Source organism: Mesocricetus auratus, unplaced genomic scaffold, assembly GCF_017639785.1.
Source record: "Mesocricetus auratus isolate SY011 unplaced genomic scaffold, BCM_Maur_2.0 Super-Scaffold_100008, whole genome shotgun sequence".
NCBI classification, from domain to species: domain Eukaryota; kingdom Metazoa; phylum Chordata; class Mammalia; order Rodentia; family Cricetidae; genus Mesocricetus; species Mesocricetus auratus.
This window is the reverse complement of record NW_024429192.1, coordinates 78,941,503-78,956,641: the sequence shown is the minus strand read 5'-3', so window position 1 is coordinate 78,956,641 and position 15,139 is coordinate 78,941,503. Positions and strand designations below refer to the sequence as shown.

General features: G+C 47.8%; 1 protein-coding gene across 1 annotated transcript in view; it reads right to left on the bottom strand.

Annotated features, from left to right (window-relative positions):
• Positions 1–13,106, bottom strand: part of LOC101842812 (kinesin-like protein KIF19) — a 48,108-nt gene extending 35,002 nt beyond the window's left edge. The window contains exons 1-3 of the mRNA XM_040751452.1: positions 13,020–13,106; positions 12,222–12,302; positions 1,371–1,481 (exon numbers count right to left, since the gene is read on the bottom strand). Of these exons, the coding sequence (XP_040607386.1) occupies positions 1,371–1,481; positions 12,222–12,302; positions 13,020–13,106 (279 nt within the window). The remainder of the gene's footprint in view (positions 1–1,370; positions 1,482–12,221; positions 12,303–13,019) is intronic.
• Between the last annotated feature and the right edge of the window lie 2,033 nt (positions 13,107–15,139).

Here is a 15,139-nt window from a genome sequence, read left to right as displayed (position 1 = left end):
GGGGCATGTCCTGCAGCATCCAGTAGCTAGCAGATAGTTCACACACCTGGAGACAAGCTTCTTAGATGCAGGAGGACTTCTGGGCAGGGCAGGGCACATCTGTAATTAGCATGTGGAAGGCTGAGGCAGAGGGATTGGGAGTTTAAGACCATTCTAGACTACAGGTGAATTTGTCCCAGCCTGGGCTAAACAGTGAGACCCTGCTGGAAAGAAGAAGAAGAAGAAGAAGAAGAAGAAGAAGAAGAAGAAGAAGAAGAAGAAGAAGAAGAAGAAGAAGAAGGAGGAGGAGGAGGAGGAGGAGGAGGAGGAGGAGGAGGAGGAGGAGGAGGAGGAGGAGGAGGAGGAGGAGGAGGAGGAGGGGGAGGGGGAGGGGGAGGGGGACGGGGAGGGGAGGGGGAGGGGGAGGAGGGAGGGGGCTGGGAAGGTGGCACAATGGTTAAGCTGCTCTTACAGAGGACCAGGGTTCAATTCCCAGCACCCAGATGGTAGCTCACAACTGTCTGTAACTCCAGTTCCAGGGAACCTGACACCCTCTTCTGGCCTCTGTGAGTACCAGGCATGCACATAGAACATTTGCATATATGCAGGCAAACACTCATACACATAAAAATGTAAGACTCTTAAGAGACGAAGAAGTGAGGAATCTGGTATTGCATACAGGGCAGCTGACCTTCCCTCTCTTGGTAGCACAGGGATGCATGCACAGCATCCCATCTCACTTACGCTGTTTCACTCGGGTCCAAAATCTCCCCCAGATGCTGCTACCCTGGTGCTGTGACAGCCGTTTCAGGAGTCCTAAGCTCAAATCCTACCTTCACTGTTATCCTCGATAGGCCCTGGCTCCCCTTCTTGATGTGTGGCTAGGTTGCATGTGGTACCATCTTCTGGTCTCACAGATGATGGTAGTGGCAGGTGTATGAGAAAGATCAATGCCTGGTCCTAACCTCCAGCACTGGGCCCTGCTGTGTGACTTCCTGGAGGCTCTCTGTCTGTGAGATGAGCATTATAGGTTTCTCTTGCCAGACCCCTGCCTGTCTTTATGGGCACTCTAAGCCTTAGATGTCTCTCCCGGAAGAGGGCCTTGTTGGCCATCACATGTTATAATGAGCAGGACACATGTGTTCAGTTTAACCTTGCCCAATGGTGGTGTGGGAAAGGCCTGTATGTCCTGATATCACGTGCAATGAAGGAACCAGTGAACAAACTCAAGAGAAACCCCCAGAGTGGGCCACAGGACTTGGCGACCTGAAGGAGTTCATGGGTTGTCTCCCCACAACCTCCTCGCTCCTCAGGGAGACTCTGAGGAAGGCCGACATGAGACAGCCTAGGAGCCAGGTTCAGGAGTTAGAGGCAGAGGGGGTGGTATGAACCTGAGATGCATGCTGGTCAAACACGGTGTCAAATATAAAGGTGCACTCCCGGGACCGGTGCGCACGAAGTGTGTCCTCCGGGTCTTCGCCTGGGTCCATGAGCACAACCACCTGGATGCAGCAAGACAGAGGGGTCAGGGAGGGAAAGTCAGACCCTGGCTGTGCATGCTGCAGATTAAAGCTCGTCTTTAATCCCAGCACTCGCGAGGCAGAGACAGGTGGATCTCTCTGAGCTCGAGGCCAGCCTGGTCTATAGACAGAGAGCTCCAGGAAAGCCAGGGCGGTTACACAGGGAAACCCTGTCTCAGAATAAAGAAAAAAAAAAAGATGTGCACCATCCCTGCTGGCCTCAGGATGTCTTTCTCATTTGCTTCTCCACTTCAGTCTTTGAGGCAGAGTCTCTCACTGAGCTTGGAGCTCACCATTTCAACTAGACCAGCTGGCCAGTGGGTCCTGGGATCCTCCTGTCTCTGTTCACTAGGTCTGGGGTTACAGACTCACATGGCTACATCTGCTTTGTGTGGGTTCTAGGGATCTAAACTTACATCCTTATGCTTATGCATCGAGCACCTTGTCTCACTCACTCGCTGGGGACCGTGTCTCCTGCTATCTCTCACACAACGCATACCATACAACTCCCCTCAGCCAGTGGGCTCCACAGTCACATAAATGGCTCAGATACTGAGAGGGTTTAACCAGCACTTGAGAGTTAGAGGCAAGAGGATCTATGTGAGCTCAAGGCCAGCCCTGGTCTACAGAGTGAGTTTCAGGACAGCCAGAGTTGTTACAGAGAGACCCTGTCTCAAAAAAATATTAAAAGTGGGGGGAGACAACCCCAAGCCCAGGGAAAACAGCTTGCCATGCTTCACTCCACCTCTACCCAACACAGCAGACCACCATCCATCCACTCTGGTCCCATAGTATCCTATGGACTAATGTCATCAGAGAAGGCAGGAGGCTATGGAAACTGTCGAGTGCTGGGCTGCCCACTCAACAGCTGCATTTGCTTCAGAGGTGGGGGAGATAAAGGAACTGTCCCAAAGCCTCTACCCACATGCTCCATTCCTCTGAGAGCCTGTCAGTCCCCAGGGCCCCTCAGTCCCCATATACACTATTATCAAGCAAGCCTGTTAAGATCTTGGGAGCAAAGGGATTAAAGGACTCTGCCCTAGGGACAACGGGGGCAGGGAAGTGGGTAGAGGCCAAACGCAGCCTGGCTGATGCAGACATGGGGTTGAGCACCAGAGAGGAACCAAGGAAGTGGAGGCAGAGCTGGGTGGCTCTGAGGGTCCTGTCACATGACCACTACTTGCCCCTCCTGTGTTCTTAGCTTTGGAAACTGTAGTCCTAGGAGGTCAGGCTCTGCCAGGGCTTCTGGCTTCTGGCCAGTGCTTGCTCCATGACATAAGCTGACTTTCTCTGCTGTCTCTCCTCCTGGGGATATACTGTGTCACGGGGCAGCCTACCCACTGTGAGCCAGGCCAGGGCTGCAGGAGAACTTAGATGGCTCTCCACAGGGTCTGGGAAGGGACTGTGTGGTTGAGAGTCATGGAAGTGGACTCTGGATCCCCAGAGCTTGATTTCTTATCTCACCCTGGCTCTACTGCTCACTCTGGTGGGAACCCAGGACACTGCATCTCGCAGGCCTCACCCAGTCTTCATATTTGTGAAGTGACAGTAATCACAGAGCCTGCTCACTAAAGGGCCATAAAGGCTGATAAGAAAACACACACAGACCCCTGGGTGCTCAAAAGGTACCTGCTGCATTGGGTCTTGAATCAGAAATAGAATATTCTTTCTGTCTGCCTATCTATCTATCTATCTATCTATCTGTTTATCTACCTATCTAGTGTGTATGTTTGTGTGGTTGCAGAAGTGTGCCTGCCATCGTGGGGACAACATTTTGGAGCTGGCTTCCTCCTGCAACCTCATGGGATCTGGGGATTGAACTCAGATCATCAGGCTTGCACGTAGCACCTCTTTCCCTGCCAAGCTATCTTGTTGGCCTCAGAAAAATACCTTTGTTGTTATAATCAACATTATCCTCATTTGTAAATGATATGATTCTATGCAAAGGAGACCTTAGCCACCCCAGGAGAAGAATCTTTAAATGGACACTTTCAGCAAAGTGTCAAAATACAAAGTTAACAACAACAACAAAAATCATTAGTTGGGGCCAGTGAGATGATTCAGCAGATAAAGGTGCTTGCTATGCAAGTTTGACAGTCTGAGTTCCATCCCCAGAACCGTTGGGTGGTGGTTTGAATGAATCCTACATAGGCTCAGATATTTGAACACATGGTCCCCAGTTGGTGCTGCTGTTTGGGAAGGATTAGGAGGTGTGGCCTTGCTGGAGGAAGTAAGCCACACACCATTGCTAATGTGTTCTCTCTGCTTCCTGTCTGCAGTTCAAGATATGAGCGCTCAGCTTCCAGCTCCAGTTGCTATGACTCTACTTTGTCACCATGGAATCTGTCCCTGACTAGTTTTCTGTCAGCTTGACACAAGCTAATCATCTGAGAAGAGGGAACCTCAACTGAAAAAAAAAAGTCTCCATTTTCCTAATTAGCAATTGAGTCAAGAGGGCAAGCCCATTGTGGGTAGTGCCACCCCCTGAGCTAGTGGTCCTGGGTACTGTAAAAAAAAAAAAAAAGCAGGCTGAGGTCAGGTGCTAGGTGACACACACCTTTAATCCCAGCACTCAGGAGGCAGAGGCAGGTGGATCTCTGTGAATTCTAGGTCAGCCTGGTCTACAAAGGCAGTTACAGGACAACTATAGCTTCACACACACACACACACACACACACACACACACACACACACACACACACACAAAAGCCTGTCTCAAAAAAGCTAAAAGTGGGGAGGGGGAGAGCAGGCTGAGTAAGCCAGCACTCCTCCATGGCCTCTGCATCAGCTCCTGCCTCCAGGTTCCGGGCCAGTTTGGAGTTCCTGTTTTGATTTCCTTTGATAATGAACAGTCATGTGAAAACTTAAGCAAAATAAACCCTTTCCTCCCCAACTTGCTTTTGATCATGTTGTTTTATCACAGCAATACAAGCACTGCCTCAGACAGACTCTTACCCCTCTGGAATCATTAGACCAAATAAACTCTTCAATAAGTTGCCTTGGTCATGGTGTGTTACCACAGCAACAGAAAAGTAACTAACACACCTTGTGAAGGTATAGAGAGCTGACTCCACAAAACTGTTCATGTCTATGCTATGACATGCATAGCTACATATATCACACACAGGCACATAAAACAACAATAACATAATAACAATAATAAACTAGTAGCCTTTTTATATACTAGTGTTTCTTGACATGTGGGTGGAGACCCCTTTGAAGTCAAACAACCCTTTCACAGGGATTGCCTAAAACCATCAGAAATATCAGATGTTTATAGTACAATTCATAACATTAGCAAAATTACAGTTATGAAGTAGCAGAAAAAATAATTTTATGGCCAAGGGACCACAACATGAAGGACAGTATTGAAGAGTCACAGCATTAGGAAGGTTGAGAACTAGTGTCATATAAGAATAACAAACAACTAGGCAGTGGTAGCACACGCCTTTAATCCCAGCACTCAGGAGACAGAGGCAGGTAGATCTCTGAGTTCGAGGCCAGCCTGGTCTACAGAACGAGTTCCAGGAGTGTCAGAGCTACATAGTGAGACCCTGTGAAAAACAAAACAGGAAGAAGAAGAAGAAGAAGAAGAAGAAGAAGAAGAAGAAGAAGAAGAAGAAGAAGAAGAAGAAGAAGAAGAAGAAGAAGAAGAAGAAGAAGAAGAAGAAGAAGAAGAAGAAGAAGAAGAAGAAGAAGAAGAAGAAGAAGAAGAAGAAGAAGAAGAAGAAGAAGAAGAAAAAGAAGAAGAAGAAGAAAAAGAAGAAGAAGAAGAAGAAAAAGAGCAGCAGCAGCTAAAAACAGATTTCCATATGATCTAGCTACACCATTCTGTGGCAAATTCCCAACGGTCTGTGCTTGCTCCCCTGGAACTGGAGTTACAGACAGTTGTGAGCTGCTGTGTCGGTGCTGGGAATTGAACCTGAGTCCTCTGGAAGAGCAGCCAGTGCTCTTAAGCGCTGAGTCAGCTCTCTATCCCAGCTGCTCTACTCTCAACAGCTAGAAAACAGAACTAGCTTAGATGTCCATCAACTGATAATGGATAATGAAAGTGTGATATACATACACAATGAAAACATAAGCTGCTGTAAAGACAAATGAAATCGTAGTTTGTCAGTAAATAAATGGAACTGGAAAACATGTGAAGAGAAGTTTCCCAGGCCCAGAAAGACAAACACAACAAGTTCTCTCTCACATGTGGGTTCTAGCTTCTATCTTTTTTTTACATAGATCCTATGTGGTCATGAGATGGGGTAGACACTAGGACATTAGACAGAGGCTCACATGAGAAGGAAATTACTTTTGGCATAAAATTATTCTATGATTAAGCCTCAGTAAATGTTATCTATGCTTTATTTAAAACCCAAAAGGTCACGGTTGTTTGGATCGGCATCTGACCATTTATGAGAAATCTTAAATTCCCAAGCATGCTGTTAAGAATTCCTGTTTAAATTCTCCTTCAAATGCATGTCCTCCTTTGACCAGTGAAGTTGCTCAAAGTGGTGTGGTGTTCCGTTTGGGAGATTATTTCTACACATTTAACTATTTCCATTGAGTCTCTCTTTTTTTCTTTTTTAAGTTTATCAAAAAAGGGTTTCTCTATGTAGCCCTGGCTGTCCTGGAACTCACTCTATAGACCAGGCTGGTCTTTGAAAGGGGTAAACTAAACTCAAAGGCTTTACTTGTAATAATTTAGAAATAAAGAGACCAGACCCTCATTCAGCCCCCTGCTTTAGCAGCCATGACAGGCCACAGAAAAGACACATAAGCCTCTGACACAAGGAAACTCCAGATCCTCTGGCCTCCTGGAGTCTAGGGCCAAAACTGAACACAAAGAAACTCCAAACCCCCAACCCCAGCCTCCTAAATGCTTGGTTCCTGGGAACTGTTTGGCCACAAAAGAAAACTCCAGGGGAGACCAAAACCTCTCCTGTAGTCTCCAGGATATAGTTCTGAAAACTATTGTATCTATGTACAACAGGCCACCTGCAAGTAACAAGACAAAGCCATAGAAACCACAGAATGTTCCCTCTCAGCACTGACCAATGAAAATAATTGGTACACAGGTATTTCATGCCAAAATATGACTTTGAAAAATGCTCCTAATTGTACCCAAATGTCAACAAATCAGAAACCAACCTGTACCTACTGATGTAATCCTGTAACTTTTGTCTTTAAAACCTAGCAGTAGACAGGGAACTTCACTCCCTCTTGGGACTGCTGCGACAGCTAGCCAAGCAGGGTCCCTGTCATGGGTGAATAAACAATTATTAAACCTTGCTTTTGCAGTTTAGTGGGTTTGTCTTCCTGGTAGTCTCTGGGGACTTTGCAACTTGGGCACAACAGTCTTGAACTCACAGAGATCTGCCTGTCTCTGCCTCCTTTGGAACCAAAGGCATGAAACCAACCTGGCCTGAGTTTCATTTTTCTTTTGATACCTTTCATCTGAGTTATATAAATTTAAATCCTAAAAATAAAATGTGAGGAGCTGGAGAGATAGATGGTTCAGTGGTTGAGACTGCTTGCTGCTCTTGCAGAAGACCCACAATTGGCTCCTAGAATCTGCATGGTAGCTCACAGCCATTTGCAACTCCAGACTCAGGGGATCTGGTATCTTCTTATGATCTCCATAGAACCAGCATGCAGAGTGCATTTATATGCATACAGGCAAAACACTCATACATACACATAAAATAAAAGTAAATGAAATTGAGCCCAGCATGGTGGTATACGCCTTTAATCCCAGCACTCAGAAGGCAGAGGCAGGCAGATCTCTGTGAGTTCCAGGCCCAGCTGGTCTACGAGTGAGTTCTAGGACAGCCAGGGCTACACAGTGAAACCCTGTCTTGAAAGCCAAAATAACAACAACAACAAAATTCTTTACTTACTAAAATTGTGTGGAAAAAAAAAGAATTTTGAATGTATCTACAAGGTTAGATGATGCTGTATCAATTTGAACTTCCTGATTTCCTTGCTGAAGTCAGATGCCTGAATGTGTATGTAAGGAGTGAAGTCATAAGTCAATGTGTGCTGTTGACATGGGCACAGCCATGTCAAGCACCCCAATGCATCAGCTCCATGGGAGTGACAAAGCCTTCCCTGGGTGAGGCGCAGAGATTACAAAACCTTCCTCTGGCCCAAGGGCAAATACTAACAGTGTGTGCAGACAATGCCTCTCATAGATTTCTCCCCCTGGATATTTGTGGCCTGAAGACTGCTCCCTACAGACACTGTCCCTACTGCCTCCTTGTTTATTGATATGCAATAACCCCACCTCCCCATTCAGCTGTATAAAAAAAACACACTGAGTTTCCGAGGGACTTTGGCTCCTGCATACAAGAACCAAGCCACCCAACCCCAGCATATGTGCTTGTCTTTTCTCCATTCTCTCAGTGTCCCAGTCAGGTTAATCCCTCAAGCATGCTAGATGTGACAAGGATATTCCTGAGTTTGTGTTTTGTTGTTGTTTCGTTTTTGTTTGAGAGAGAGTCTCTGTACAACAGCCTGTAACTCCCTCTGTACACCAGGCTGGCCTCTGCCTCCCAAGAGTTGGGATTAAAGGTGTGCTTTTAGTCTGGCTCTTTGTTTTCAATGTGTGATGGTATATGGTGTATGGGCACACACAGAAGGACCTCAGATGTCCTGCTCTGTCACCCTGCTTTATTCTACCCTTGAGACAGGGTCTCCCACTAAGCCTGGAGCAAGGCAACCTATCAGCCATCCCCACTAATCCTCCTGTCTCTGCCCCCTACAGCACTGGGGTTACAGGTGTGGGGGTACAGACATGCGGGCTTTTTACATGGATGCTAGATAACCAAGACCTTCTGAGCCATCTCCTTAGCCCTTGTGTTTTGTCTGAGAAAGTGTCTAGCCCAGATGGCTTTGAATTCACGATTCTCTCCTACTCTGACCAGCCAGTGACAGAATTATAGGCGTGAGCCACCACATCCAGATGAGAATGTTTTTGTTTTAAAGAGGTATGTGATGGAATGTTTGGGTGGAGAGGGGTGTTGTGCCCCCAAACTGACTTAAAATGTTCCAGAAAAATGGAGTGAGAGCCCAGGGGAGTAAACAGAGCCCCAAACCTTAGCACAACTGGCTCCATGATGGAAGTACCATCAGGCTGTATAGACAGCACCACCTGCCAAAACTAAAACAAAGGCCTAATTCATCAAAGTTTGTATAGGTCTGGGAAAGTCTCTAAATGCATTAATCTTGGTTTTTGACTTCTGTAGTTCTGCTTCGGACTAATTGATCTTGTTAACTGAAATGTGGACATGGTTTTTGTGCTTAAAAGCTCACCCTGAGAAGGCTCGGGGCTGTACTGGAACACAGAACACCAGTGTAGTTGTCTGCCAGCTAATAGAGACGTTCTATTGACTTAAACCCACATCTGAGCAGCCTTATCTGGTGAATGCCCTACAACAGGGAGAGGGCAAAGCAAGGCAAATATATGAAGCTAAGGGAACAATGGGTCCGTGGCATTCCTGCAATCTATCTACTGGTTTGAAGTTATTCCAAAATAAAAAGAACAATAACTGGGTTTGATGGTGCACACACCTTTAACCCCAGGACTCAGGAATCAGAGACAAGTGGATTTCTATGGGTTTGAGGCCAGCCTGGTCTACACTGTTAGACAGAAAGAGAAGAGGAGGAGGGGAGAGGGAATAGAGGAGGAGAGGAGGAGGAAGGGAAGAGAAGAGGAGAGGGGAAGGAGAAGGGCCGGGAAGGAAGAGAGAAAGAAAAGGAGAGAGGAGGAGGAGGGGAGGGGACAGGAGGAGGTGAAGGAGGAGAAAAGGAGGAAGGAGGCAAAGAGAATTGAACTTATCACAGCATGGGTAAGCCTCAAAAACATTGAGCCGCACATGGAAGGCCACACACCACACACGTGTGACTACACTGACATGGAATGTTCAGAAACCACAGTCAGAAGTCAAGTGGCCGCTGACAGGTATGTGTGCGTGTGGGGTCTATTCGGATCGTATAGCTGAAAAGGACTAAGGCCCCTAGATTGTTTACTTGCAAAGGAGGAAGTGATGTAATTATATTTTAATCTTTAAATATTTTAAAAGACAAAGGTGAAATTTGAACCAGGAGCATCTGTCATCCAGCACTTGGGAGCTGAGGCAGGAGTTCAAGGCTAGCCTAGGTTAGTTACATGGGGAGACATTATCTCAAGAAAAATTTAGAAAGTGAATTTTCTGTGGTGCTAACTTCACCTTGATTTTTTTGTGTGTGCATGGCTGACTGGCAGTGCACACACAGATGTGTGCCTGTGTGTGCAAGTGCTTGGGGAGGCCACAGAGTGGCTTCTGCTGCCTTCCCAACTGTTCTCCACCTTGTTTTGTTTTGTTATTTGAGACAGAGTTTCTCTGTGTAGTCCTGCTGTCCTGGAACTTCTGTAGACCAGACTGGCCTCGAACTCACAGAGATCTGACCACCTCTACCTCCCAAGTGCTGAGATCAAAGGCATACTCCAACACGCCCTGTCCTCCACCTTATTTTTAAAAACACGGTCTCTCTCTCACTTAACCTTGAGCTCACCAATTTGCCTAGATTAGCTACCCATGGGACCCCAAGGATCGTTCTGTCTCTACCACCCTAGAGCTGGGATTACCAACACTTGATGCCATGCCCAGTTTTTCCCATGAGTCGGGGTTAGAATCCAGGTCCTTATGCATGCATAGCAAATAGTTACTGAGTTGTCCCTCGAGCCCTTTGCCTTGATGTTTTTGAACGAGCTGTCTTTTGAAGATTTATTTTTATGTTATGTGTATGGGTGTTTTTCCTGCACGTGTGTGTATGCACCACATGCATGCTTGGTGCCCACAGAAGCTAGAAGAGGTGTCTATAGGGGTGAGCCCAAAACACATAGAACTGGCGAGATATTTAGGGAAAGTAAAAGTAAAAGCACTCTCTCTTGGAAGTTAGCCACATTCCCAGAGCTTCTATCCCTGTTTATCTTGTAAGTATATTTAATAAATATATTATTCCTCCTTTTCAGATAGCGTTATTTCCATCTTCATTCTGGTGTCACCCTACAGGTGTCTGGTTTGGTACTGGAGTTTACAGATGGCTGTGAGCCACCACGCGGGTGCTTCCTCTGGAAGAGCAGCCGGTGCTCTTAACTCCTGAGCTGTCTCTCCAGCCCTATGCACTGTCTTCTGTACTGTTCACAGCCACACACATGAGGCACCGGCTCTGCCCTCCCTATGCAGCCCACTTTTGAAGTTGATATGTGACTTTATTGTGTCTGAACACTGGCACCTGGTGTGCACTGTTGAGCAGCTCATGACCTCAGTGCTGATGCGCCCCGACAGCAGCTTTGCCAGTGCACCCCTCCCCTGGGTGCTCTGAGCCTCAGCGGACGCCCTTGGCAGGGATCTGTGTCTACCCACATTTCGGGTTGTTGGCTCAAGTGTAAACAAACACCCTGCCTGAACATCATCTCACGGACCACCTCACTAATCTCCCTAGTGACCAATAGGGACACTCTGTCTATCTCACAAAGCCTGGCTTGAGATTCCTTCTATGTGGCAGCCAAAGGCAAACGCTTCTGAGGTGTGGGCAACTGCATGTTGCGTCTTTCTCTGAAGGGGAGTCCCTAGTGATGTAATGGGAGCATGCACCCCACCCTGCAGCCAGCAATCACCTGGAGTTTCTAAAACCAGACCTGACATGCTAATGTGGCCTGCCAAAGTCTCTTGCCACCCTGTCTGTCCCATATCCTCATTTTGGTGTCTCAGCAAAGAACTTTTTGGAGCAGAGAGCCCCAAGGAACTAATGCACTTTCAGTTAATGAAAGGAAATTGGGAGGCTGAGGCAGGAGGATTTCTATAAGTGCAAAACTGGGTCGCCTGGGAGACACAGTGAAGTGCTAGGTGAACCTGGGCTATAAAGTGACACTCAAAAAGGAATTTAAAAAAAGCTAGGCAGATAACTCAGTAAAATGCTTGCCATGGAAACATAAGGACATAAGTTTGATCCCCATAACCGGAACATACACACATAGCTGGACATTGTGACACACAATTACAGTCTCACTGCTTGGCAGGCAGAGGCAGGAAAACCCTTGGGATTCACTGGCTAAGCAGTGTAACCTAATCAATGAGCCCTGGGTCCCAGTGACAGTCTGAGTTTCAAAAACCAAGAAGGGCCTGCCAGACGGCTCAGCGGTGCTTAAAACTGCCTACTGTCAAACCCGAGGACCTGAGTTTGATCCCTGGGACAGATGGGGCAGAAGAGAACCATCTCCAGCAAGTTGTCTGTCTGTCTTTCTGTCCCTCTCTCTGTCTCTGTCTCTGTCTCTGTCTCTCTCACTCACTCACACACACACACACACACACTCACACACACACACTCACACACACACTCACACACACACACTCACACACACACTCACACACACTCACACACACACTCACATACACACTCACACACACACTCACACACACACTCACATACACACTCACACACACTCACACACACACACTCACACACACACTCACACACACACTCACACACACTCACACACATACACACTCACACACACTCACATACACACTCACACACACACTCACACACTCACACACTCACATACACACTCACACACACACAGAGTTGTGTGGAAAGTGCTTGTCAGCTCAGCTTTGCCCTCCAACAGAGCCAGGCCACCAGGTGTGCCTGTTGAGTGAGTGAATGCTTCCTGTGGTCTAGTCTCACCTGGTCCCCCACTTTGTGGGCGATGACAGTGGCTCCTTCCTCCAGCTCTGTACTGTTGAGTGGGCGGATCCGAAGCGCCACCTGTGGACAGGGCACAGGCAGCACCAAGACCCTCAGCTGGACCATCCACCTGTGGTCGTCTCAGTGAGGGGATGAGAGTCCTACCCCCACTCAAACCTAGACCCTGCTTGCATGGAGCTGTTCTTGCCTCCCAGAAAGGCTCTGAGGAATTGGTGGTGACATCATGATCACAGAACAGAGAAGGAGCAATTTGCCCAAGGTCTCATAGCTGTTTTAGCTGTGATCAGAAAGGAAACATCTACATCTTCCAGTCTGCTATGAGCATTCAGGAGAGGGACCCTGGGCTTTGCATGTCCCTCAATTCTGCCCAGCCCATGTGTAAGGGTTCTTTGATGGTACATAGATGACATGGGGGCCAGTCTCTCTCTTAACTGATCACAGGTGCCAGTGGTGTTCTAATGCAGTTCATCCTAAGGCCAAATGGGACAAGGAGCCTGACAGGTAGGCCAGCTTGAGGCCCGCTCTAAGCTAGGGTCATAGTCCAGACCCTGGGCCTTCTGAGGATCATAGAGTAGCAGCATACAGGGGTCTGGAGAATCAGGGTGAGAATGTATGAGTATCACTGGGTTCCAGGAAAGTAGGAACCAGGAGTGGGACACTGGTCCTTAAAGGGTTGATGAGACCCGATCCACGACAAACTCAGGGTTTGAGGTTCCTTGGCAGGGGTAGAGGCTGGATGGGCTGGAGTTAGCAGGGGACATGAGGGAGGATACTCACCATAAGCTGCTGGTCCTTGGGTTCCATTTCCCTCAGGGCTGGGCTGCTCCGGGCTGGAGAGGGGTCTGTGGTCTGGTGGGAGGGCATGCTGCAAGTCAGAACTGAAGAGCCCCTAGCAGAGTGGGAAGTAAGGAGATCTTCCCAGCTCGGCCCCGCCCTGCTCCCCAGGCTCACTCTGGTGACGCCAGCTGGGTCCCCAGAGGTGGGGCTGGGCCAGCATTGATCTCATTTACTAAACTGGTGCCACCCCTACCTGTCTCTGGCCAGGATAAGCAGCCAGGCAGACCTCATAGATGACATCATGATGGGGACCATGACAAGAACCCTGTCCAGCCTGTCTCTTAAGTTTCTCTGAAGACACAGAAGCCTCTTGTCTAGAGATAAGCCCACCTTACAGAACCCTGCAGTGTGGTGCCCGGGAGCGATGGTCACCCACACAGGGGCCACCTCAAGTCAGTGTGTTTGTGGCCTCTCACTCAAGGTGACAAAACAGCAACAGCTGAAACCAAATGAGTCGCATCAGTGACCTTGCTAGAGTCTTTCATAGATGACCAAGTTTTTGGTACAATTTCCAGCCTTCGGAGTCTGTCTGAACACCCCAGAGGGATTAAGGATGGAGCTGGTGGATTTACTGCTTCACCTCTTCCACAGATCCCAGGGAACAGTCCTGCTCTGTGAACTTACCAGCCCGGCCAAGAAGACTGCACCAGCAATGTCACACAGGTAACCTGGGGTGGCACAAGCTGTCAAGAGCCAGGCTTGGGGACTGGAGAGATGGCTCAGCGGGTAAAGGCACCTGCCATTAAAACTGACAACCTAAGTTCCCTCCCTGGGATCCACAGTGGAAGGAGAATGAACTCTTACAAGTTGTCCTCTACCTCCACATGCATACGGCACACATACAAAGTATGTAAAAAAACAAACAAAAACGTATGTACAAGATCCAGAGGCTGTTCCATGGGTAGAGGCACTTTGCTTCTATTCTGGAGACCCAAGTTCAATTCCCGGGATATGTAGATGGTAGAGGTACTTCCTGCAGGTTCCCCTCTCATCTCCACAAGCATGCACAGCACACATGTGCACACACAAAATACAATGAACTAAAACCCATTTTTATTTTTTTAAAAGAAGCAAGTTGCCGGGCGTTAGTGGTGCACGCCTTTAATCCCAGCACTCTGGAGGCAGAGACAGGCGGATCTCTGTGAGTTCGAGGGCAGCCTGGTCTACAGAGCAAGTTCCAGGACAGCCTCCAAAACAATACAGAGAAACCCTGTCTTGAAAAACCAAAAAAAAAAAAAAAAAAAAAGAATTAGAAGCAAGCCATGTTTAGCTTTTAATCCCAGCACTCAGGAGGCGGAGTTAGGAACATGTCTGTGAGTTCAAGACCACCCTGGTCTACAGAATTAGTTCTAGGACAGCTAAGGCTACACAGAAAAACCCTGTCTCAAAAAAAAATCAAAACAAAAAGAGCTTGGAACTTGGTGTTCCAAGCACTGTTCAGCTTTTTATGGAAATCACACAAAGTGGCTGGAGAGATGGCTCAGCAGTTAAGAGCACTGGCTTCTCTTCCACAAGACCCAGGTTCAATTCCTAGCACCTACAGAGCAGCTAACAAGTGTCTCTGAGTTTGTGGCCAGCCTGGTCTACAGAGCAAGTTCCAGGACAGCCAAAACTACAAAGAAAAACCATGGCTCAAAAAACCAACCAACCAACCAAGCTACAGATAAACCTATGGAACCCAAACTTGGGCTTTCTGTGAGGACTCTTGTCTAGAGTTCAGGCATTATAATAACACACAAACCATGGGAAACTTCCAGGCGCCCCTGAAGCAAGTCCTACCCTCTCAGAAATCAAACCAATTTAGCTGTGTGAGGCCAGAATTACCACTCCTCAGGTCACATTCTTCCTCTTCCTTAGCATCTGGGTCAACCCTGATCATCAGGAAATGTTTGCACAGGGCAGGGAAGGGATTAGGGCCCACCCCCAGCCTCCTGAAGCCTCAGTGATGAAGCCTGCACCATGCCACAAGCCCACCCAAGTTGAGTCCCGAGATCAGTCTGTTCTGAGGCAGGAGCTGCCCCTAAACTCCAGCTGCACCCTGGATACCCGAAAACCCAGGC